Source organism: Ricinus communis, chromosome 2 (genome assembly GCF_019578655.1).
Source record: "Ricinus communis isolate WT05 ecotype wild-type chromosome 2, ASM1957865v1, whole genome shotgun sequence".
Classification (NCBI taxonomy): domain Eukaryota; kingdom Viridiplantae; phylum Streptophyta; class Magnoliopsida; order Malpighiales; family Euphorbiaceae; genus Ricinus; species Ricinus communis.
In genome coordinates, this window is record NC_063257.1 from 30,950,664 (window position 1) to 30,976,254 (window position 25,591).

Below are 25,591 nucleotides of genomic sequence, written 5' to 3' on the forward strand. Positions count from 1 at the left end.
TACCCATAGGTACTATATTGGATTTGAATCAGATTTAGGATCAGTCCATATTGATTGACTGCCTCCATTATGTTGTTGCTAGCAAATACCATTATTTTTTGTTTTGGATCTTCAAAATCATTCTCGCAGGAGATTCAGACCTATTCTTTTCTGATCCTTTAATAAAAAGATTCATTCTCTTCATAAAAAATAAGAGGTAGAACCAATAAAGATTTCTTTCTCAATTTATCCCTGGAGTTGAATACCTTATTCAAGAATTGTTTTTGATCCAATCCGTAGGAATCAATAAAAAAGGTAAATCCCTTATGATACACCAGATCCGGCTCGGTTATTGATAGAGTGAATAGATCCGTCATTTCTTGAGATCCCTCTTCTGATTCAAAATCGAAGATGAAAATTTCATGCACAGTTTTAAATGAGAGAAAGAAGTGAGGAATCCTCTTTTCGACTCTGACTCTCCCACTCGAGTCGTTGCTTTCTTTCTGTTACTTCGAAAGTACCTGCTTCAGCTTCAACCGCCCGAATTTTCGATATTCCTTTTTATTTCTCATCAAACGAATGACATTTTCTTTTGAAAATCCTAGCTATTCTGAGCATGATAGTGGGGAATCTCATTGCTATTACTCAAACAAGCATAAAACGTATGCTTGCATATTCGTCCATAGGTCAAATCGGATATGCAATTATTAGAATAATTGTTGGAGACTCAAATGGTGGATATGCAAGCATGATAACTTATATGCTCTTCTATATCTACACGAATCTAGGAACTTTTACTTGTATTCTATTATTTGGTCTACATATCGAAACTGATAACATTCAAGATTATGCAGGATTATACACGAAAGATCCTTTTTTGGCTTCCTTTAGCCCTATGTCTTTTATCCCTAAGAGGTCTTCCTCCACTAGCAGGTTTTTTCGGAAAACTCCATTTATTCTGGTGTGGATGGCAGGCAGGCCTATATTTCTTGGTTTTAATAAGACTCTTTACGAGCGTTGTTTTTATCTACTATTATCTAAAAATAATCAAATTATTAATGACTAGACGAAACCAAGAAATAACCTGGTACTGAGCTAACTATAGTGCAAAGTCGCATCTCTTTGGTTAACAAGATCTAAAGGGTTTATCGATCCCAATGGGTGCAAATCCATAATAAGCATATAGAAATTATTGTACGTCACATAACATCAAAAGTATTGGTTTCATAAAATAGAATGTCTTAATATTTTTTCACCCGGAGAACTAATTGGATTGTTACGAGCTAAACAAACGGGACATGCTTTAGAAGAAGCCATCTCTTACTACAGGATGCTTATCTAGCTAACATTTAAATCCGGCTCTACCCAAACTTTTCTGGTTCACCCCAGTATTCCCTACTTGTCCGACTGTTGTAGAGTAATTTTTGAAAATTAAACGAACCTCCCCAAAAGGTAATTTTAATGTGGCCAATTTCCCATCTTTTGCAATCAGTTTCGCTATAGCACCTACAGCTCTAACTAATTGTCCACTCTTTCCATGTGATTTCTATGTTATGTATGCCCACACCCAAGTACATATAGGTTGAAATAGATTCTTCTTTTTGATCAAACAAAACCAATTAAAGAATAAATATTCAATTTTTTTTGTTTTAAAGAATAAGAAAACAAAAAGGATGCTTCGGAGGATAAAAAATGTAATACATACATATATCTATAATTTAAAAGATGATCAGAACCCATATATGCAAACTTTAACCTCTAAAATTACCAACAGAACGGCAGAGTCAGAGGGATAAACACTTTTTTATGATTTTATAATTATTGGAAAAGCATATTATGAATTATGAATTATATTTTATTATTATTTATAAACTCGTTATTTTTCAGGTACCAGTGTTCCTATGAGCACCAGAACTGAAAATGTGATAATCTCTTAAAAAACACACTATAAAAGAGGATCATGAAAAAAGATAATAAAAGAACTAAAAAAGAAATGAAAATCTATATGCCTTTGTTTCTAATCTCCCAGCACATAGAGAAATGTACTAATTTGAGAAGCACATGCAGTGGACTGTAATTTCTATACTGCAAAAAGAATTCAGCGGACTCTATGTTACAATTTGACACTGTTATATATAACCTAGGTCAGTGTATATGATGCAAGGCTAAAATCAACTGTCCTTTGCTTCTCCGAACCGGGTGGCGATGTGGTTACCATCTCGTTCCCCATTCCTCTGTACTTCGCCACCAACATTTGAATTAACTTTTTTCTGCCTCAAACAACAAACCAAATTGTGTAAACATATATGGGGAAGAAAATGCATGGTCATTCCCCCTCCAAGATAACTTCACATTGTAGTCCTCATGACATACAACCCATAATTATTGTCAATTAATTTTTGGCTTTGGTCGCCTTGGTTTCAAGACAATATAAAGAACACCAAGAACAACTAAGAAAGCAGGAATTGTCGTCATATCAAACACCACATGCACTTTCCTCTCTCTCGTGCAGTGAACTGGGTGGAGAAGCGCTATTGTTGCGTTTACTTGATCAGAGAACCTGCAGAAAAAAAAGGTGTTCTTGAGTTAATAACGAACTTGCAGAAATGTCTTTTGCTACCTCAATTCTTAGCCAACCGTGCTAAACGAACAGGTTCTGACCATGGAGCCTTGTAGCAAAAAGTAGAGCATAATAAATAGGGGGAAGGGGGGGATGTCTAATGCACACAAAATATATTAGAGATCATAGTATCTTCATATTTGGTCCTATTGAAATAATGAATGACAAGTGCCCAACCCTTTGGCAGCGTCCTCTAAGGTATAAAGAAGTCTCATGGCATCCACATAATGCAATTCACCAGTAATGCTTGAGATCTGAAAAGACGATAAAATTCAGATCAACTAGGTTCTGCAACTACTTAATAGGAACTTGAAATAATAAAAGAATTCTGAAGATAAATGGCACTCACTCTTCTCCACAGGCTAACAACATAGTTATACTTGTTCACAAGCTCTTGCTCTTTGGACTGAAAGAGCCTGAAGGTCTTTTCAGCTGGTGGTGGTCAAGTCTTCAAATAGCAGTAGAAAGATGCAGGAAATGATAGAGCTAGATGCAATTCTTTATTTAACAATCAGAAAAGCAATGATAAATAGTTGCATAGATGTCAGAATTCACACAACCGTTCAGAATAGCATTACAATATATAGACAAGACCAGTGGGAACTAGATCTATTGAACAGTAGGCAAGCATAAGATATAAGACTAACAGTTGACAATACCCCAATTTTTCAACTGCCTAGATAGAAGTTCTACCTCATATTGCATATATGATTAACTCTATCACATAATTACCTTCCAGTTATTCAATTGCTTAAACTAAAAGACAAGGATACAAGTACGCTCCATGAGTAGACGACGAATGGCTGAATTGATCAATTGTATAGACTCTTCTAGGGTCGTGATGATATAGCTCCGAGCAATAGTATCAGACTGAAACTGTGATATGTGCCAGCCACGAGAAGTTATGGAAAAAAGATTGCACCCCACAGACCATATCCAGTCCTGTCATATTGCAAGCACCATAATATAACTAGACAAATAGGAGATACAAAATCATTTAGTGCAATCCACTACGAGAAATGAAATATCAAAGAACATGAGTTCATAAGTTTGGAGAAGTAAAAGATACATGCTTCTGCATATTCGTGCAGGCATACAGACATGGGCCTTTGTGTGTGTGTGTGTGTGTGTGAGAGAGAGAGAGAGAGAGAGAGAGAGAGAGGACAGTCAATGATGAGCACAAAATGCCATCTAGAAAGACATTCGAAAAATTGGTATAAGTATAAATATCAAAGCACATACAACTAGTTTCTTTAAAATAAATCCAGCGTTTTCATGGTTTCCAATGTAAGTATATGCAGACATATACACATAAGCATTAAGAATTCATTTAACGTTTCCAAGAACACAACGCAGTAGTTGGATTTGATAAATCGACATGGATTCTTTCCAATTAGGATAGGGTAAAGACTATACATAACAGCAGGGAAACATATAGAAGATTCCAACTAGTCAAATTTGTGTTTTCAAAGCCTAACATCAACTAAAGTATATGATGTATAATTTACTATGCATTATCCAAAAACCATCTTACATGAAACTAAATAATTAAGTTTAAATAATTTATTCATATACATGACATGTCATTGTATGTATTAGCACCGTTACAAATTAAGAAAATTAGGAATAAGGAAATAATCATAGTCTAAGAATTAACATCTAAAGTAGGGAAATTTTGATGTCACTAGACTACTAAGGATCAAACCTCAACAAAGGCAACAAATTAAGTACAATCCCAAGAGAACTTATGAAGAAAATATAGATATCCTATGTCAAATTTCTGATATTAGTGTTATCAATAAACTGAAAGAGGAATTTATAGTGAATCTTCCTTAGAAAGGTAGCTGCTTAAAACCATTACCATGTCATCAGGCAGATATACAAATGAAGTCGAATAAGCATTTCCACACTACACATGCTAATACCTCAATCGCAGTTTCATGGGCATGGCTATAGACAAGATGAAGGGGAAGTAAACCAGCCAGATGTTCAGAGACAGCAGCCATTGCAGCTTTTATGGGCCTCCTGATAGGGGAAAAAGGGAGAATACAGCTTATGTCTTAATTTCATTGGCCACTTTCAAGTAAAATTAAATATCTTACAAACGTTAACTGCCCAAGTGCAGGTACAGAAGTTTTTGCCCCACAGAAAATGAAACAAGGGATAGAAAATTGAAGGGAAAAAGAAAAAGCATTTGGAAGCTAGAGACACAAACAAATTGTTAAGGGAACAAGCAACTGAGGAAGTCTGCCTACCCAAATCTACTTCTGGTAGTTTCAAAAGAATATGTAGAGATCCACCAAACTAAAATAGGTCATTTGAGAAAAAGCGAATTAAGAAATCAAAGTTAGATTGACCAGTATTCTGACCTCAAATCCCACAATAATGACTGCCCATTACACTGAAGATGGCTTTCCCAGGATGATGGCTCCGACTGGACAATAATAACCATGTCCATAAGAGCCTTTGCTTGATAGTGCTTGTCAACCAATAATGGCTCTCCATAAATGAACCAAAATATAGGAACTTCAAGTGTAGACCTGCTATGGGCATGTGCTCCTGTATCATTTAAGTGAAGAGAAAAAAAAAAATTAACTAGGATAGATTAATCAGAAGATAAGTGGAAATTTACAAGGAAGAAGACAGAAGATGTGAACACTACAAATTTGAAGTTCAAACAAAATGCAAAAGATCAAGAAAATACATAAAAAGTAGAAGCTTCAGCAGGCACGGACATGAACCCAGAGCCCCACATGATTGGATGGCAAGAGAAAATTCATTCACTCTAACAAGGATGAGTTACAATGCATCTATAACCAACTTTGGATCATCCTATGTTCTATTCTCAATGATAATGGCACCTACGGCTCTCTACCAGCACAAATTTCTCACTCACACATTTGCACTAATCAATGTATAGACATGTTTATGAAAATGAAAATCACACCATCTCACCTTTAGTCATATCCTCAACTTAAACATCTGAATATTATCTTGTTAGAAGCGAAAAGATCAAATAATTAAACCTAGGTAGAAACAGGGATCAATTACAAAACAAAATAACTGGTAAAGTCTACAAGAACTTGCATATACCATAACCCATAAAACCAAAAGCTTATTGTCCAAGCATAATTTTCTTGGAATATTGAGCAAAACAATTCCTCCGCCTCAAAAATATATAATTTAATTAATCTCATTTATCTTTCTGAGTAATGCAAAAACTGAGTATATTGATTAGTGCTAATGTTTCTTTCTATCTATAAAAGCACTGGTACCTCTTCAGGTCCACAATTCATCTTCAATCATTTTAGCTACTGTCTATAAGACAAGACTCTCATGAAAGATTAAGCTAATTCCCACCAAGAGTTAGCCAAGAACACCATAAATGGTCTTGAACTATTTTGCTGCTCATGTACTAGTCGAATCTTGACGTTTTTGCTTTCTTGTTTTCAAAAAGTGAAATTATTCAGTGTTTTTGCACATTGCTTGCCATTTCCCAAGACACTCATAGTGATAAATTTCCATCCAGATTTTGCTTAAATTTGCAAAATTGAGGAGGATTCTCAGTCAAACAATTAAAGCAACATGGTTCAGAGAAAAGTGCGACAAGGATTTAATAAGATCATAAAACCACTACTATATTGAAGGCACGTTTTATATGACCACAATTCGACCAGCAATAATGCATGATAAAGAGAGTTGGATTGTCAAGTAACACATGCATAAAACTATGAGGACGCTAAGATGGGATATCATGAAATACAAGACAAGACCAAATACAAAATGATGCATTCATCAGAAGGTGCGGAGTAAAAACTGAACACAAGTTGAGAGATTGACATTTCAAATGACATGAACAGAGCAAGCCCACATAAGCATCTAGACAATGGCTCAACTATCTATGTTTCATGAGTGAAAAGGAGAGACACTAAAGATGACTAGGAGTAAAGTGGCAAAGAAAGAATTAGTAGTGTCACACCTTTCAATAAGTTATGCCTAAACCGAGAATAATGAAGGAGAAAGATCCATATAACCTTCACCAACTAGACTAGGATTAAAATTTTGCATACCAATTGCAATTGTGGCCAGAATCTTGTTGAAGCAAGCAGAACAATGACAGTTTCAACCCACCCCAGATCCACCTGACCCCCTGCTAGCAAGATTTCTTGACAAGGTCAGGCAGAGCTTAAGGAAAGCTAATGTTTCTTCCAGCAGAGCTGGTTGGGGCACAGACAGCCAATTAGGTAAGGTATCGCCTTTTTTTCTTATTCAAGTATAAATATGCATAAACTTGTGACAATTGCAGAAAATATTATTTTGCTTCGCTAACTCACTTCCTATATCTGCTTAAAACAAAAGTCCTGCATCCCCGGTAAGATTGAGAAGGAATCACCTTAACTATTATTAAGGACTTGGAATAATACCTAATGCAAAGGGAAACTCTCCCATCAGATTTTCCTCAAGCACTTTGAGAGAGACAAGTTCATTGATCAAAGTGTACACTCAAAAATTCAGTAAATACAATCATTGTACCATTTTTCTTTCTGCAACTCCTTCATTGTCCTAGTTGTGAACCCAATTCCTCCCCTCTTTTTGACCAAAAGTTGTTCCATGCCCTCAAAAGTCAAGCAAGGTTTATGACTCTAAATTAGATTAAAAGCCTCCCTTGGATCCAGACTCACCAAAGTCCAGTTTTCATGATCTCATTCCAGAAAAATGAATGGATTTTATTTCTGTAACCACAAAATAGTGCTACCCTTTCCATCAGACTAGATGACAACAGTGATAAATAACATAAGAAACAAATAAACAAAAGATAGTGGTCAAAACCAACTATATCAGCTGAAGTACGCAGCCAATGCACACATTAAACTCAGTATTTTGGCTGAAAGGGCAAAAAAGTGATAAGTGAAAAGAGTTCTCAAAGGAAATATATCGAAACTGGCAAGATAGACTGCAAACACTTGAAAGGTTAGTTGTCTGAACAATCCCAATAAAAGGTGAAGAGATATCAATGAAACTCTATCAGTGGCTCAGTTACAGACCAGCTAGGTCTAGCTGGTTCAGAGCAAGTTCATCAGCAATGAGCTTCAGAAACATCTCTTTTCTCTATTTCCAAAATATTATTTCAACAATATCTCAGCTAAAATATCTTAGTTTTGTAGCCATGTAGCAAAATTCGATACCCCTTGATATAACATATCAACTTTTCAATATGATATCGGGAGAAAATCCAAGTCGCAGAATCAAATGGGTTCCTAGTGGTGCAAAAACTGCAAGGTTGCCTCACTAGAAATGAGTCTTGCAAAGCAAGCATTTCCATCACATAATATCCAAAGACTACAGGGCAACCCCAGAAGAGAAATTATCATTATGCCAAGTGAAAAATATGTTATTACCAAATGAGAACTTTATATCGTTTTAAAAAAAAAAAAAAGCAGAACATAGTGAGCAGAGTGAGGTGGTAGATGACCTCTGAGAGAAACATGGTCATTCAACCTCTGCAGCTGATATTGGATGATGGAGGAATCAAGATAGGACCGAATGGTTTTCCTATATGTTCCATTAACAAGCAAAAGAGGAACAGCTGCAGCTCGTCGCGCCACTGAGAAGGCCATCGCCAATGCCGAATCCTCTGAAAGCGATAATCTACAGACAGCTTAAAATGACACGTAAATTGAAAGAACTAACCAATTTCATAATTTTATACAAGAAGATGAACAGAATCAAAATCATTCAAAAGAACATTAATACTGGAATATTTCTATTTTACCCAGCAGGTAAAGCACAAGGAACTTATGGGTTGTTAACTCAAAAAGACAATAAACAATGCAGAACACATACAGGTTCTGGCTGAACATAGCTTTTTGGGAAGGCAATAACAAGGAGGAAAGCCCATCCATGAGAGCCTTGAGATCCACAGGTAGTTGTTTTACATTCCTAACTTTCTGCATTAGATAAACTATGATTAAAAAAAAATTTGGAACTAGAAAAGCTCCTCTAAAAGTATAAAATGTGCACTGTACCTCCTGTGTGATGAAAAACAGTTGAAAGGATATCTTCTCATAATAGTGGAAAGCACCATCAGCAATTGAAGGTGATATTATATGTCTCATGGACCCCCACAGCGTTGCTCCTAAATGTGCCAGAAAAGTATCCCGTGCAACCGTGTAATTTTGAAACTCCTGCTAGAAAGTAGTAAATCTAATGAAGATCATATTTTCTAATTTAAAGGTGTGACCATAACCTTCAACATTATGTACTAAAAGTAAGAATAAAATCCATGGTCCTCGCGATTAATTTTCTCAATAGATAAACACAATTATCTCTTGAGTTCACTGTTTTTCTAAATAAATCATATCATGCAAATCAAATTGGAAATTTACCAATATTTTGATTTAACGAGCATAAACCTAAGTTTTATTTGATCATCACCCGCCTTTGTACCTGTACAACCAGTTTCTGGAAAAACCTAATTGGTCTAGACTCTAGAACCAAGAAATACCCAGGAACAAAGATTAAAAGTAAAATAGAATAATTAGCGCACTTTCAGTGAAAGAAAACTCCATTAGTATAGCAGTATACTTAAAACAGTTTGTGGTACCAAATGCCAAAGTCCTTTTAGCATGAAACATAAAAATTTAGCTATTTAGTTTTTCATTAAATTGTAGATGTGTATTTGTTACTTTTAGAAGTCCAAATAAAATACACGACAATAATCATTATAGAAAGAAACAAGTGATGTACCTCATAAGTATCACTGAAAAGATTCCAGTTCTCCATTCGTTTTAATGCCTCTATGGCCTTCTTTTTATGACTTTCATCATATTCTTCTCCTTCAAAAGATTGGAGCTCATTTTTCAAATCCTGCATTCTCTCATCAAGTTCTGTTATCATAGAAATTTAAATTAGAAAAATATTCACCAACCCAAAGTTCATGTTAAATATTGTCAACCAAGAAAATATGCTCTATATCAGTGGCAGAGATTGCGGACTTTCAATTGCAAATATTATGGCAGCAATTATAAATGAGGTTACAAAATCTAATTGACCACAATCTGTGTATTAGCTGTATAATAATCTGTGTATTAGTTGTATATATATTCTTTCCCAAAATAAATTAGCAGTAATTAGTAGAATAGTTCTAGTATATTTTTGCCTAGAATAGGTTGTGCAACTTTTATTTAATGGAAAGATCCTCAAAGAGAGGGGAATTCAGCCATTTACTCAAACTTTATTATGGTATCAGAGCCTATCTCTGGAATTCATAGCTGAATCTTCAAATTTATGTCAGTTTTCTTTTGCTTCTGTCTTTCAAAGTTTCTGGTCTGCTTTCATTTTTCTTATGGTTGATTAATTTCTGATCAACAATTTTGGGCTTTGAGATTTTTTATTCTGGAAGAATGTCTATGGAGAATTCTTTTGGAAGAGTGTCTACAGAGACTTTGGCTATCAAATTTACAGGAAAGAATTATGCAGCATGGGAGTTTCAACAGAATTTTTCTGAAAGGGAAGGAGCTCTGGAGTCACATTGACAGGTCTTCTCTTGCCCCTAAAGAAGGTACAGTACTTAGTCAATAGGAGATGTGGGATTATCTGCAATGCATATACCATCAAGGAGACAATGTCAACTAGAACTTGAGATTGGTAACTTCAGTCAAGGTAATCTCTCCATCGAGCAGTATTATTCAGGATTTATTAATCTATGGAGTGAATATTCTGGTATTATCTATTCAAAGGTACCTAAAGAGGCCGCAGCCAGCCTTCAGGCAGTTCATGAAGATAGTAGGCGTGACCCTTTTTTGATGAAACTGATACCAGAAATTTGAAGTTGCTCGGGCTGGATTATTGTATAGAGATCCTGTTCCTTCTTTGGATGTCTTGGTGAATTGTTGCGTGAAGAACAGAGAATGGCTACACAAGCTGTTCTAGGTTTGTCTAAGGAGACATCTGAGGTTGTTAATGTTGCTTATGCTGCTCAAAGGAAGATCCGAGGAAAGGGACAAATGCAGTGCTAGAGTTGCAAAGTGTTCGGGCATATTGCCTGCAATTGCGGTAAGAAATTCTGCAATTACTGTAAACAAAATGGACACAATATCAAGGACTGTCCTATGCACCGGAAAAAACCAACGAGCCCAAGCTTTTCAAGCTGCTATCTTAGGCCCTAAAATTAGTAGTCCTACAGCCATAACTGTTAGGACCAATCAGTCTATTATTACTCCAGAAATGTTCCAAATGATTATCACAACATTCTCTAGCCTTGGACTTCATGGTCAAGGTAAGATCGTTCCTTCTCCTTGGTTTGTTGACTCTAAAGACTCCAACCATACAACTGGATCACCTGATTCGCTGCATAATCTTCAGAAGTATAGTAGTAAACAAAAAATTCAGATTGCTAATGGAAGTAATCTTCCAATTACATCCATTGGCGATTTGGACCTTCTTTTCATCATGTATTTGTCTCTCCTGGGTTGTCTACTAGTTTAGTTTATGTTAGTCCGTTGGTGGATAATAACTGTGATGTACATTTCTCTCTTGGTGGTTGGCTTGTGTAGGATCAGGTGTCGGGGAAGGTAATTGCGAGGGGGCCTAAAGTGGGCAGATTATTTCTGTTGCAATTTACTATTCCTAGAACTTTGTCATTGGCTTCTATCATTGTTGAAAATAAGGCAAACGTTTGGCATAGGCACTAGGGCCATCCAAATAATGTGGTTTTGTCTCATATGATGAAGCATGGTTTTCTTGGCAACAAAGATCAGTGTTCTACCAGTAGCTTGTCTCTTGATTGCTCTACTTGTAAACTAGGGAAAAGTAATTCGTTACCTTTCTCCTACTTATGATGGTCATGCTAACACATGTTTTGAGATTATACATAGTGATGTTTGGGGTATTACTCCTACCATTTCACATGAGCAATATAAATATTTCATGACGTTCATTGATGACCATAGTTGTTTCACATGGATATATTTTCTACGTACCAAAGTTGAGGCGTCCATTGTTTTCAGAAGTTGTCGCTTATATTGAGAGTTAATTTTCCACCTGCATTAAGGCTATGTTTGGTAATGATGTAATGAAGCATATAATGGAATTACATATTTCATTACTTTGTTTGGTTATTAAAATTTTTTTGATGTAATGTAATGACAATTACACAATATAATCAATTATCCTTAATTTGATGTAATGCAATACACACAATATCTATCTAATATGATTACTTACAATATATTTATATTTATTTCATCTTTTATTTTTTTATCAATATAATTTAAACACCTCCAACCACCGGATTCCGCTAACAGGATTCCGGCGACTAGCGATCGACAATATTTTTAGAAAAATTATTTCAATATTATTTTTAAATAATTTATTTTAATATTTTATTTCTATACTAACTATTATAAATAAATTAAATGTTAAAATAAAAATTATAATTTTATTACATTACATATATTTTTTGTTATAACCAAGCATGGTAATGGAATGATGAATACAGTGCATTCCATTACTTTTGTTATTTCATTACTTAGTTGATTGCATTACACTCCATTACGTTCTATCAAATATAGCCTAAGGTTTTACAGTATGATAATGGTGGTGAGTATATGTCACATGACTTCCAAGCCTTTTTGCAACAAAAAGGTATTGTATCTCAATGATCATGTCCTTGTACCCCTTAACAGAGTGGGGTGGCTGAATGTAAAAAACCGTCACTTGTTGGATATGGTTCGCACTTTACTCTGGAAGGCTTCAATTCCGCCCAGATTTTGGGCGGAAGCCCTGTCCACTGTAGTCTATCTGATTAATCGTCTACCTTTTCAACAATTGAATTTTGTTCTCCTTTCGCCTTTTTGGTATGCAGCCTAATTATTATATGCTACACACATTTAGATGTGTTTGTTTTGTTCACTTGCCTTCTCACGAGTGTCACAAGCTTACCGCTCAATCGGTACAATGTGCTTTATCGATATAACACCACTCACAAAGGGTTTTTGAGTTATCATGTTGCAACTAATCAACTGCGTCCTAGAAATGTTGTTTTCTTTGAATATAAGTACTATTTTCACCAACACGTTTCCCCCATAGCTGTTAAAGGCGAAAAGCACACCAAGGCAATAAAGGCTCTTAGTGCCTAAGGCGCAAGGCGCAAGGCGAGGCGCGCGCCTGACTTAAGTAAGACGCATAAAATAAAATTAAGACTCATAACACAACAAATGCATAAAATAGAAAACCTAACACAACCAAAGAAAAGAAATAAAAAGATCATGACAATCATGTTTATAGGCATTTAACAAACAATCAAAGGATATGTTTAAAAGAGATAATAAAAGTAAAATATAGTCTTATAAATAACTAGAAGTCCTAGAATAATAGAAATCCTAAAGCATCTTCCATTACTAATTCACTATAAGTATAAATTATGGTCTTAATCTTACTCCTACACTCCTTGTCTCCTAAATATTAATTATAGTCATCACATCACTCATCATCATTAAGCTCTATATAGTTTTCTTCTTCATCAAAATCCTCTTCCTCTTGTTCAATGCGCTCCTCATAATCTCTGAAAATCAACCTCTACCTCTTCCTCTTGGAAACTAATTTCTTTAAGGAGAAAGAGCTGCTAAGGTGGCTGTCAAAGTGTTGTGCGGCACAAACTTCTCTTTTTTTTCTCTATCTTGTCTTTTTGTTTTGCCCTAATCTTCTGTCTTTTTTTTTAATAAAAATTTTTTAGAGATAATCAGGTGTATGTAAGCATATATAACCTGTATTAATCTTATGAAGAAGGGCTAAGATTATTTCATGTTTTAAAAAGGGAAAGAAATACTTAAAAGCCAAAATATTACAAAGGCGGGCGTCGCCTCAAGTCTGAGGCGCACCAAGTCACACGCCTTACTGATGTCTCCTCCCTTTCTTAGCTTGAGGCCCCAAGGCTTGCGCCTCTCGCCTCAAGCGCGCCTCAGGCACACTTTTGACAACTATGGTTTCCCCTTAAATGGTGTTCTTCCTAGCTTTGATGATATCTCTCCATCCATTATGCGTTTTAAACCTGGTTTTGTCTATCAGCGACAGCAACCCCGTCATCGCAAATCCTTCCCAGCTCTAATCCAGTTGCCGCTTCAATGGCTCTTCAGAGATCTAATAGTATTAGTCGTCCTCCTAATAGGTATGGTTTTCCTGCCAATTTAGCTGATAGTACAGTTCCTACCTCTTATTCTCATGCAACTAAACAGGTATGTTATGAGAAGCTATGCAAGAAGAACTTCAAGCTCTTCAAGAGAATCATACTTATGATATTGTTCCTAGTCCTACTGGTGTTAAACCCATTGGTTGTAAATGAGTATATTCCATTAAGTTGCAGTCTGATGGCTCACTTGACAGATATAAAGCAAGGTTGGTGGCACTCAACAACTAACAAGAGTATGAAGTCACCAATAGCAAAGATGACGACGGTGCAACTTGTCTTAGCTATTGCGGCTTCTAAGGGCTGGTCATTAAGGCAGATGGATGTTGAGAATGCCTTCTTTCATATGGATCTTGAAGAAGAGATTCATATGATTCCATCACTAGGGTTATTTTCTACAGCATCTTTTGATGTTTGTAAACTAAAATGGTCACTCTATGGTTTGAAAAGGCCTCGCGTGCTTGGTCGATAAGTTTCAATCTACACTTATTAGCTTCTCTTTTGTCCAAAGTCAATATGGTTCCTTTTTGTTTCTTCGCAAGACTGCTAAGGGAATCGTTTTGCTTCTAGTATATGTTGATATTATTATTACAGGGAGCGACTCCGAATTGATTTCTCAGCTTCATCAGCACCTTCAAAGTTCTTTTCACATGAATCACCTAGGTCTTTTACGCTATTTTTTAGGCCTTGAAGTGAACTCTACATCGGCTGGTATCTTCTTACATTAGCATAACTACATTCAAGAGGTTAGGCCTCGGCTGGTATCTTCTTTCATGTGGATTCTTCTATTAACTTGGTTGCCTATAATGGCGCTGATTGGGCTGGTTATTCTGATGCTCAACATTCAATTACCGGTTGGTGGATGTTCATTGGCACCTCTCTCATCTCTTGGAAAAGTAAGCAAGATTGGGTGTCTAAGTCCTCTACTGAGTCTAAGTATCATGTTATGTCCTCTGCGTGTTCTTAGATTGTTTGGCTTCAAGGATATTGGGTGAGCTTGGGTTTCCCCAAACTGAGCCTACTCCGCTTCGTAGGGTTAACACTAATGGTATCCAAATTACTGCTAACCCACTACTTCATGAGCGCGCCAAGCACATAGAAGTGGATTATCACTCTATTCGTGAGGCATATGATGCTCACGTCATCTCTCTACCCCACATCACCACTGATCTCCAGACTACCAATGTGTTTACTAAGGCTCTCTCAAGCAACGACACCACTTTATTGTTACCAAATTGATGCTTTCTGATCATCCAGCTTCAATTTGAGAGGGGATATCAGTGGCGGAGATTGTGGACTATCAATTGCAAAGATTATGGCAGCAATTATGATGAGATTACAAGATCTATTTGACCACAATTTGCGTATTAGCTGTATAATAATTTGTGTATTAGCTGTATATATATTTTTTTCCAAAGTAGATTGGTAGAAATTAGTGTAATACCTATCGACGCCTGCCTTTATATAGTTAGATACAAAATTCTATTTTTGAAACAAGTACATTCTTGCCTAAACTAAGTTGTACAACTCTTATTCAATGCAAAGATACTCAAACAGAGGGGCATTCAGCCATTTTCTCAAACTTCGTTACTTTATACATCTTTTGTTTGTATAACAAATAAACATTTAAGTACATAAGATAATTAGACCATTTCTTTTAAGCCATGCATACAACGAATCTAAATGCATATGAAATCCTACATACTCTGATCAAGTTCCGATATCAGACATTTAAATTAGAGGATCACCAATCCAGAGTTCATTTTAAATAGTGCAAACTAAGAAAATATGCTTTGCTATACGTCTTTTGTTTGTATGACAATTAACATTTGAGTACATAAAATAATTAGGCCATCTCTTTTAAGCCATGCATCAAATGGATCTAAATGCCTACAAGCAAAGGATAGGCACCTCTGAGTTGCAAATGAATGTAATGAAGAGCCCTTATAATGCAAAAAGGAATACAGCAGATTACCTTCACAGAGGGCTAGCTTAACTTTCCTTCCCTTGCAGTGCTTGAAAGCAAAAAGCTCATAAATATCAATCTCTGCTAGAAGGATATCAATGGCTTGATGATCTTTCTGTAATAATCAAATGCACAATCAATCAGAATAAAGAAAGTAAAAGCCTAGAAATCTTTGAGTTAAACAACTCCATCTAACTACCATAATTATAGTGAAAACATTTTGCTAGTTCATGATTCAATTATGCCACCACAGAAGAAAGAGCGAGAAGTAACTGAGAGACATATAGGTAAATTCATCCTATAATACTCTCAACTCAACTAATCCTTAGTTCCGAGCTAATTGGGGATCCATCCTACAATGCACTAATAATATTATAGTTTGCCAGCTACAGAATTTCAAAGTTATTTCACTCCACATTTTAGCATCTCATTGAGAGTCCATTTCGGAGAGTGCACACTGGACACAGGAAGCAAGAAAATGATAGTGAATCCTCCACAAACTGAGTGCATAGAAAAGCAACTAACCTCAACTAGATGCCATATTTGAAGACAACCATCACAAAAGATCATTTGATTACCCTCATGGCAATTCTCTGGCTAATAGCAGTGTTGATAATTGTGAACTTGAATTGGTATATAACTGCGCACAGATAATCAGAGCTTTGAGCCCTCCTATTTTTGGAATTTTATAGATAGGTGGCTCAGAACTTCTAATTTATGTGCAGAATTATCTTTCTCTATTCTTATGGACAGGTGGCTCAGAACTTCTAATTTACTGGATGGAATGACAAAACTACCCCTCGTAAATGCCTCCTTTTCTACTATGTTGGCATAGCTTTGGTGCTATTTTATGATATCTTTCCTTGGGAAAAAATAAATATGCATAAAGGAAAGGTTATGGGCCAAATAACTGCTGTCAAATTCCCATTTAATTTAATTGAATAAACTGCCACTTGCAGATTTAAACAAAGAGAGATCTACAGATCCACATTGGGGAACACAAGATTTACAACTAGTTCATCTAGATAATGCATGTAATATGGACATTATTCCATGCTCTAGTTACTTCTAATTATCAATCTAGAAATAGGGAAGTCCAAACACCCACATTTGAAACTCTCATCCAACCATAGTAACATAGGAGCAGCAAATCACTATGCTGACTTAGACATGTAGGTAAGGAAGATCTATAGCACATGAAGTCAAAATTCACCTAGTCAAACACAAATAAGAATTCCCGCCAACCGCTAATGATTATCTTATGCCTAGTTAATCAAATACCATTTAATAAACGGAGTATTAAAGGAGGAGGCATAAAAAAATCAGTTTTAACTAATCAAGCCTTTCAGTAATCAGTAATTATATATCCACTGTGCTAGAGGCTTGTCAACCAAGAGTGTTAGCAAAATTAATCAATGACCTTCTCAAGAAGCTCATCCTCTAAGGCCATGGATTAGCCTAGGTCATTAAGCATGCATTGCTGACAGGAGAGAATCACTCTGTCCTTTTGATCTAAAATTATTAAACAAGTACCTGAAGTCAACAAACCAATGCAATTAAAACCTGTCAGGCCTCATTAAATTAGCTTATGAGGACAAATGTTTCCACCTTGGGACCCAAGAATACAAAACAACAGTTGTTTCTACACCCAATATATGGGATGAAGGTATTTTAGTGGATCCACCTGCGTGATATAAAAGAAAATAAATATAAAAATAGGAGCAGTTTCAGTTAGTGACTTCCGATCTTTTTTCAACTTCTAACCAACTTTCCAATTAAGACAGAAAAAGTAGGAAACCACTCAGCCTGGAATTGAATGAACCAACAGTTAGCACTTTTTAGTGGTTCCCATACAGAGACAAGATTGTGCTTTCTCCTTAGAAGGAGGTCCTAAATGCCTCCTTTTTTTCCAATTTTTCATCCAAGAGTGAGCCTCTAGTCCATATAAGCAAATTCAATGGGAGGGTTGACAGAAACTGTAATGTCTAACACAGTGATATATATATATATATACTCTACCAGTAAATCAAAGGTTTTAGAAACTAAAAGCTAAAGAAATCCCATCAGCTCCAAACAACACCATGATCTCATAATGTAGGGCTTTTCTTTGACGTAATATGAACTGAAAGAAAGTCTAGTATAAATGACTGCTATAATTTCCTGTTTGATACATACATTACCAAATACTGCAAACTTTTCCTGAATGGCTTCTTGCAAGCGATCTTCGGCTTCATCTTCCGAAATCTCTGGATACCACAAAGAAAGAGAAGTAAGATTGGAAAAGTTGGTGATCAGAAAAAAGGGCTAAAAGATCAATTATTCAATGAAAAATAAAGCTCTGATTAAACAATATGTTAGCAATGTTATAGAAATCATAATTAAATTTATTTTTCACCAGAACCATATAAGAACAAAACACAAGGTAGTCAAAGATAGGTTCCAGAAAGGGCTCCATATTATGCTATGGGAGATGAAGCCTTGGAATAGTTGAAACTACAGTTCAATCATTCTAAGAAAATTTAGTGTTCCCGGAATGGTTCTGCATTTTGTGGTAGTGTAATGCATTTGACTATAAATGAAAGCCTGCAAGCATGTTCAGGAATCGGCCGCTGTCTCTTATTTTCTTGTTCTTGGGCTCTATAGGGCCTTGTGCTTCAGAGGATGCTACTTTTGTAGGCAGTTATCGCATTGCTTGACGTTTCATGTTTGCATTAACAGGAGGATACTTTATCCTCCGTGATAAATTTTTATTCTTTCCCTCTTATAAAAGTCCTTTTTCACATTAAATAAAATAAATATCCGATGAGAGAATTATTAATATTACCTGCAACTGCACCAATGGTTTTTGTCACGTTAGGCAAACTAAGTTCTGTGCGCACACCTTCCCCCCCAACAGCAGGGCCCCAAGAGAAAGGGCCTGCAGTTAAATCAATAAATGCCCACCTGAAAGGGAAAATGTTAGTATTTATTACTAAATATCTGTGCATGCATGTCTGCAAGTTTGCGCCTAAGAATATGAAGAGAGGAGAGATTTACACCTGTCCCTGCCAATCCATGTATCTGTAAGACATTCTGTATGAAAATCACCGAAGTCCCCAGATTTTAAATACTTTTCAAGAAGTTTCATATCTTCATTCTTCCCTTTCAATAGCTACACATGAAAAGAGATGCCAAGAACAATTGCTAAACATTGATTTTTATGTTCATACCTTTATTCTTCATTCTGTTTGCATTTTATAGAAAAGCAACGGGGCAAGAGAGAGAGGGAATCCGGGATAACATACCTGATGAACTTTGTTCTGAATAATATCAGAAGTATCCTTCCCTTGATACAACTTCTCAACATTATTGAGTGCATTCAAACAAATATTATACCATTCCACCTGAGATTATTCACCAAACAAAGAAGTTAGAGCTTGATAATATATCCAAATAATTTCTATTCCATCTCCATCACATTAAAGATTAGTACCCAATTTTAATATTTGCAAATAGAAATCAGATCTCAGAAATACAAAATGGTCGCATATAATGGACTGATTTGGGCTGGAGGATTATTGCTTAGGCCCATGCAAATTTCCCCTTATCTTCATTAAGTTGGCGCATAAATTAGGGATTAGCACCCAAGTTTAATATTTGCAGATAGGAGTCAGAACTTAGAAATATAAAATTGAAGAAGGAATAATCTTAATATCAATAGGTAGCATCTCCATCAAAAGACTGATTAAGTAAAAAGAAAACCAAACATGAAAGCAGTAAAATAATGAGGGAAAAAAAGAAAAGCAAATTGTCTATATCCATTCTGTATGTCATTTGAACTTTCTTTGCTTCCACAAAAAAATAAATAGTATATCTGTATGTAAAAATCGAAATCTAGATGTGTTAATAGTTCAATAAGAGTTTTTAATGCCTAGCCCAATAGGCTAAGAGCCAGAAGTCAAAACCAGTTATGTGCAAGGCCAAAATTATCAAACGATCAACAAGCTCAATTACAAAAACCATAAGTGTAAATCTTCAAATGTGAACATGCTACTTTTCTATCATTAAAAGTTCATCCTTGTAGCTTCTTCAATTCTTAATCAAACTTATTTTCCTGTATACTGACAAAAGATAAATGGATGAAAGTTCCTGCATTTTATGCACACAAATTAAGTATGAAGCAGTTTAGGACTTTAAACTGATAGAATACTAACTGTATCAGTGTCTTCAGTTATTGTCCAGGCAAATTTTGTCATTGGATGCTTTTCATACAGAGGTCTCTTAATCTTCTCAAGTTCTGCAAATTGTTTTAAGCATAGATAAATATAATAAGAACAATTATATGAATAGGACATGCAAAATTTGAAGAAGGAGCAGAATAGGATATATATATATACATATATATATATATACCAAGGATACTTTCAGGAATGGTTTCCGACTTGAGAATTTTTGTTTGCAAGCTCTTGTTCTGAATTATCCATTGAGACAGATAAAAAGAAGTCAATCTCAGAGCTGGTTCTACTAATGTTAAAATTGCACCAAGATTAAGAGAAAACAATAATGACAAACGGGAATAAATATATGCAAAGATTTTGTTAAACTATCTGTGATCAAAACTGCAGTAAGTCATTACTCCAAATTGAGATTTGAACCTGATAAATATAAATCTTGCAATGCTAACAGTATGTAGAAAAAAAAACAAGGTAAAAAGAATACCTCCTTCAGAAAATTTATCTCAGACTCTGATAAGCCTCTCCTGACATTTCAAGATAAAATAGATGAATGAAACACAAGACAAATTTATAAAATTTGATTAGAAATATAAACTATGTGTCAAATAGTCGTTCTAAGCAGCAAGACACCAAACTGCATGAGCAATGCAAGAGTTGAAAGTCTAGGATTGTGCCTCACTCTTCTCTAGTCTTCTCTCTCTCTCTCTCTCTCTCTCTCTCTCTCTCTCTCTCTCTCTCTAGGTAGCTGTTTCGACCATGCAATATAATAATGCATGTTTCATGATTCATACTCTAATGTTTTCATTAGCAAGGAAAATAAAAGGTAAAGGGTACCATCCAGGTGCCTTAAAGTAAGATGATGTATGGTAACTTGATTAAGCACTTAAAATCTTCTTCAACATATATTTGTTCAAGTGCATTTAATATTTTTCCTCCAGCAATTTTTCTTAAGTGTATTCATGTGGAGTTTGTGGATCATGTTTTTTCAGAAAATATACTATCGCTAGAAGTGCATGATGAAGAATAGAGCAAGTTTTCGGTGGAAGAGTTCTTTTAAAATTTATTTGTTAAAATGCATGTAATCTTTTGTTTTTGGCAATTTTTTCTTTAAGTGAATAAGCATTTATGTTGCATTTGTGGATCACATTTTTTGAAAGAATATACTGTTCACTAGAAGCTCACAATGAAGAATGGAGCAAGTATTGGACACAGGAGTGAGGAGGGGCAGAGGGGGGCGTTTCTAGAAGTCTAACTATCCATGATTAGACTCTGCAATCAATATCACATGTTCCTAGGAACGGTAATTTGTGTCAGCACTTGGCGTTGTTTCCACCATTACCCTAAAGGAAACAATTTGAATAAATTCTAAATTCCTTAATGCCAAATTTGGAATGGGAAAAGTGGGTTAAAACTCAAAAAAGTGACTCTAATGTCACCAATCCTTGCATCCTTGAAAAGCAAGCAATGCCTATTTCAACTAAAAATTTGTTTCACAGCCTAAAAATTAGGCACCTGACCCTCAACGATAGATGCTTATGTGTGGCGCCGAAGGGAAATTGAATCATCCAAAAACGAAATGGAAGCATATTGACCTTGCATAGTTGCTCCCCGAAACATCATAAAACACCAAAATGTTCACCCGCTCCCTTCCCATGGGCACAAAACCACGGCACCAATACTCTTAATAATAATGACGCCTCAAACCAAATAAGGAATCATCAAAAGTCAAGAATTCACTTAGCATAAATGAGTACCCACGGAAGACTACTATGATTACAACTCTATCCGGGCTCTTTCACAGGTCATATTAGTTTCTCACCAATTGTAAGGATTACAATTCATTTGAATCAAATAAATTCTCTAATATCTAATGTACATGCAGTGATAAAGGAAAACAAAGGTATGGTCGAAAAGATACACACCGGTAGCCATATTTTGCCCTCTTTAAGTCATGCTTGGGATTCAAAATGAAAATGTTATATGCATTTTCAAGTTGAAGATAATCCACAAGACTAGTGAAAAGAATATCCATCATGTCCACATCCACTTGCCAAAGGACATCCTCATCATTGCTGTCAATAGCAAACCAAGAAACTTTCAATTTCAACAAGGGCAATAAATAATAAATAGTATACAGGTGATGTCTAGTAAATGCCACATAAAGCCTGCAGGTAATATCAGAAAAGGCATGTAGCCTTAGCCAAATATGCCACTTGAGTACGAAATTAAGGTTCGTACAATCACTATGAGTTGAGCCGCCAATCATTTGTCCCTTTTCATTAGGAAATAAAATGTACAACAAGACCAAAAAGACAAGATCAAAACTAGAATTTATGGAGGCGCACATATGAGCTGTTAATCATCTTACTCCAGTCCTGTCAAAAACCAAGAAATTTGACAGCAACTTTACCATCATTTTCCATGATGACATAGCATGCTCAAAGTGTGTCAAACGTGAATAGATAGTTTATGCTGATTTTCGAGAAGCACGAATGAGAGACAGGGAAGATATAATGTGGGAGAATTTGAGATTGTAGGTACTTCACCTGTTACCAGACACATCGTCCTTGCGAGCCAAAATGTTGATGGCATGTTCAAAAATAGAAGTGACTTTTTCGCCCATCTGAATAGCATGAACCGAAAAACTGCAAATGCAAAATGGCATATCACGAAATAAGCAAAAGTTAAAAATTACTCAAGGCAGATAAAGCCATCACATATTTAAATAAACAAGCATGTAAAGAATAAAAAGAAAAAGTTATATAAAAGCAAAAGAAATGTGCACTATGAAGAATCATTACTTGTAATTTATATGACTGATGATGGGAAGATGGTGACGTTGCTCTTTATCAATGCTAATTTTGTAAAATGGGGTGAGCACCTCTCCAATTTGCGGAATTCTTGTATGTTCAAAGACGTGATCAATTTTTGTGAACCAGCGCTCAAGTTCTTCTGGATGAAGTTTGAATTCTAAATATTGGATATACAAGTGATATCAGACAAGACATCCAATCATCATAACAAATTAACAGGAAGGCAAAAAATAATCTAGTTCAAATGATGATAGTAAATAGTCACATACCCTGATTCCCTTTTCCTTCAAATCCTATAAAAATGAAATTCACAGGAACTGGAAGGTACAGAGAATCCACTTCCTGAAGCATTAGATAATTTGCAATATTACCTGAAAGATATGAAAAGAATATGGCCTCTCTATGTCAAATTATCATATTCAAATCATCGAAAGGTAATAAATGCTAAATAAGGACCCTTATAAAAATTAAAAGAATGTCTTAGCAATACAAATCAATTCCCATTGAAATCCATAGTTAAATTCATATAACCAAGGTAATTTGCATCATTTTTACTCTAGTGAAGTATCATCTGCAGACAAAATAACTGAAAAGAATTAATACGATGGGACTATTCCCTAATTCTATTCAAAGAAATTTCTAGGCTTTCCAATGAATTTCTGATGCTTTCCCACACAAAGAAACCTAAGGAAAGAGCAAAAGTTGAAGGCGAGCTTAAAGTTCCTTGGCAGTTCAAACAATTGACAGGTATTTGATGAATGAATTTAGAGAACCCCCTTTCCCTTTTGTAGATATTTTGCTTTCTCTTCCCTTCAATCAATGTACAGTGTGAGCAGAAGGTGCCAAACTTACAGAAAGACCTGAAGTGAAGCCTCAGGCAAAAACTTTACTAGATAGTACTTAGCCCTTAATCCCAAAGGCAAGAAGATCTAAACAGTATTTAGTTCCTTTGAGATTTTAAACAAAATGGGGAAAGAAAGTTTCAAGCCTAAAAATCACAATTAAATATCTACAAAGCTGTCTTGCTAGAAGAAATTTCACAGATTTCTTTCTACACATTACGCCGATCATTTTAGCAATTATAAAAGCATATTACCAGCATGTGCATCTGAAACCTTATTAATAATTAAATAACGTTTGCATTTATAAACAAGTGCAGAAGCAGGAATTACCAGCCTTTGTGTAATTGATGGCTCCTGCTTTACCCGGGCTTAAAGATTTCAAATCATCAAAATCTGCTTCAACAAACAGACAAACAAACAGAAAACGTAAAAACAGAGAAAAGAACACACATGTAGCGAAAAAAAAAAAAACACAATTAAATGAGAAGAAATGAAGAACATACCACCACGGATAACAGCCTCATTCCAAAACCTGCTTTTCTCTTTGAGATTGAACAAAGAAAACACTGATGATAATCTCCCCGTTTTACGAGACCCATTTGATCCACTAACTGTCAACTGATACACATTTGTTTCAACAATTTTGCTCATTAGAAGTTAAAAATGTAACGATTTATAGAGAAATAATGGCATCATATCCATATAAACACAATCTCATTGACCATAAAACCCTATATTTCTTATGCTCCACTTGTACTACTACAGTGCGAAATGATAGAATTGAAAAGCCAATGAAAATTACCAGTAAAAGAGTGCAGATTACTAAGACACAAGTAGCATTAGTAGCAATTCCACCATTACTACCCATATCCCTCTCTCTCCCCTTCAGTTTCTATCTTTTTCTCTTTTGAAAGTGCTCTCTAATTTCGTTTCAGTATAAACCCAATTTGATTTGTCCTTGGCAATGTTATTTTCGTTGGGTTTATTAGCTAAATAATGCTCATTGTTTTTGTAATCTGCACTTTTAGTCCCTGTTGTTTACAACATCTCGCCCAATTTTTCATCTTCCAATATTTAATATAGATTTTGATAATTACTAAAAAAAAATTAATTTCGCACTTTTGTTAAATTTAGCATGTAATTTCTAAATATTTTAAAATTTTTACTTATATTTTAATTTAATTTAAATGTTAGCCTTAATAAAATTATCGGTCAAATTTATTGATATAACATAGATTTTAATAAAAAAAATTAAATCAATATTAAAATTGTTGAAATTGTGATTTATATTAAAAATTATGTGTTAAATTTAATAATAAAATTTTTATGACAATTAGAGCATATAATTTTATATACTAACATTAAGAATATCTATATACTGAATAATAAAAGTGTTGTGTAATAACACTAGATATGAAATTGATTTGGCTAAATTGAATTACATTTGGACCCTCCTGCACACACCCAACCCATAAACAAAATGACGTCGTTGCTGAAGGTGAAACAGTCATATCCATCCCGACAGCTTGCAGGCGCCCACTGTCGTGACAGTTGGGAAAATGTCTTACATGCCCAGCACACCTCCAAGCCTGCGATGTGTTCCATTTAGTGACATACGAAGGACAGTTTGGACTCTTCATGTCCAAATATTAAAGTTTACAGCTGCAATGTTGGGCCAAGACATCTTTAAATTGCGACTCTTAAACGGCACTGCAGAGTGCCGTTTAACTTGGTTTTATAGTAATCTCACAGCTCATAAGGAAATTACTCCCTTAACTTCCCTAACATCAAAGCGCTGCCGTTTCACATGCCCACAACAATCTTTTGCTCCACACCTGCTCTAGATGAATAATGAACTCTTCCCCTAACCAAAAAATCCTAGATGCTTCTGCTCTCTCCCTCATTTCTTCTTCTTCCTCACCTTTCTTCCCTAAAGGAAAAAAATTAAAAACTACATGTCCCTTCACTTTAC

At 35.3% G+C, this 25,591-nt stretch overlaps 1 protein-coding gene across 1 annotated transcript; it reads right to left on the reverse strand.

Annotated features, from left to right (window-relative positions):
* Positions 1-1,962: 1,962 nt before the first annotated feature.
* Positions 1,963-24,635, reverse strand: LOC8262552. The gene is made up of 25 exons (XM_015724552.3): positions 24,422-24,635; positions 24,123-24,237; positions 23,950-24,012; positions 23,047-23,148; positions 22,766-22,934; positions 22,511-22,609; positions 21,887-22,036; positions 20,449-20,488; positions 20,143-20,200; positions 19,944-20,026; positions 19,035-19,133; positions 18,789-18,901; positions 18,575-18,693; positions 17,926-17,996; positions 15,760-15,865; positions 9,347-9,486; positions 8,626-8,784; positions 8,444-8,547; positions 8,073-8,248; positions 4,969-5,158; positions 4,525-4,624; positions 3,373-3,541; positions 2,949-3,031; positions 2,777-2,853; positions 1,963-2,539 (listed from the first exon to the last, which is right to left on the reverse strand). The coding sequence occupies exons 1-25, from the start codon at positions 24,485-24,487 to the stop codon at positions 2,368-2,370; spliced, it is 2,823 nt and encodes a 940-aa protein (XP_015580038.1). The 5' UTR covers positions 24,488-24,635; the 3' UTR covers positions 1,963-2,367.
* Between the last annotated feature and the right edge of the window lie 956 nt (positions 24,636-25,591).

Coding starts and splice junctions, on each gene's coding strand:
- LOC8262552 (XM_015724552.3), bottom strand. CDS start 24,487: ATGGGTAGTAATGGTGGAATTGCTACTAATGCTACTTGTGTCTTAGTA. Junction 24,238..24,421: donor TAATCTGCACTCTTTTACTG/GTAATTTTCATT, acceptor AATGTGTATCAG/TTGACAGTTAGTGGATCAAA. Junction 2,854..2,948: donor TTGTTAGCCTGTGGAGAAGA/GTGAGTGCCATT, acceptor TCGTCTTTTCAG/ATCTCAAGCATTACTGGTGA.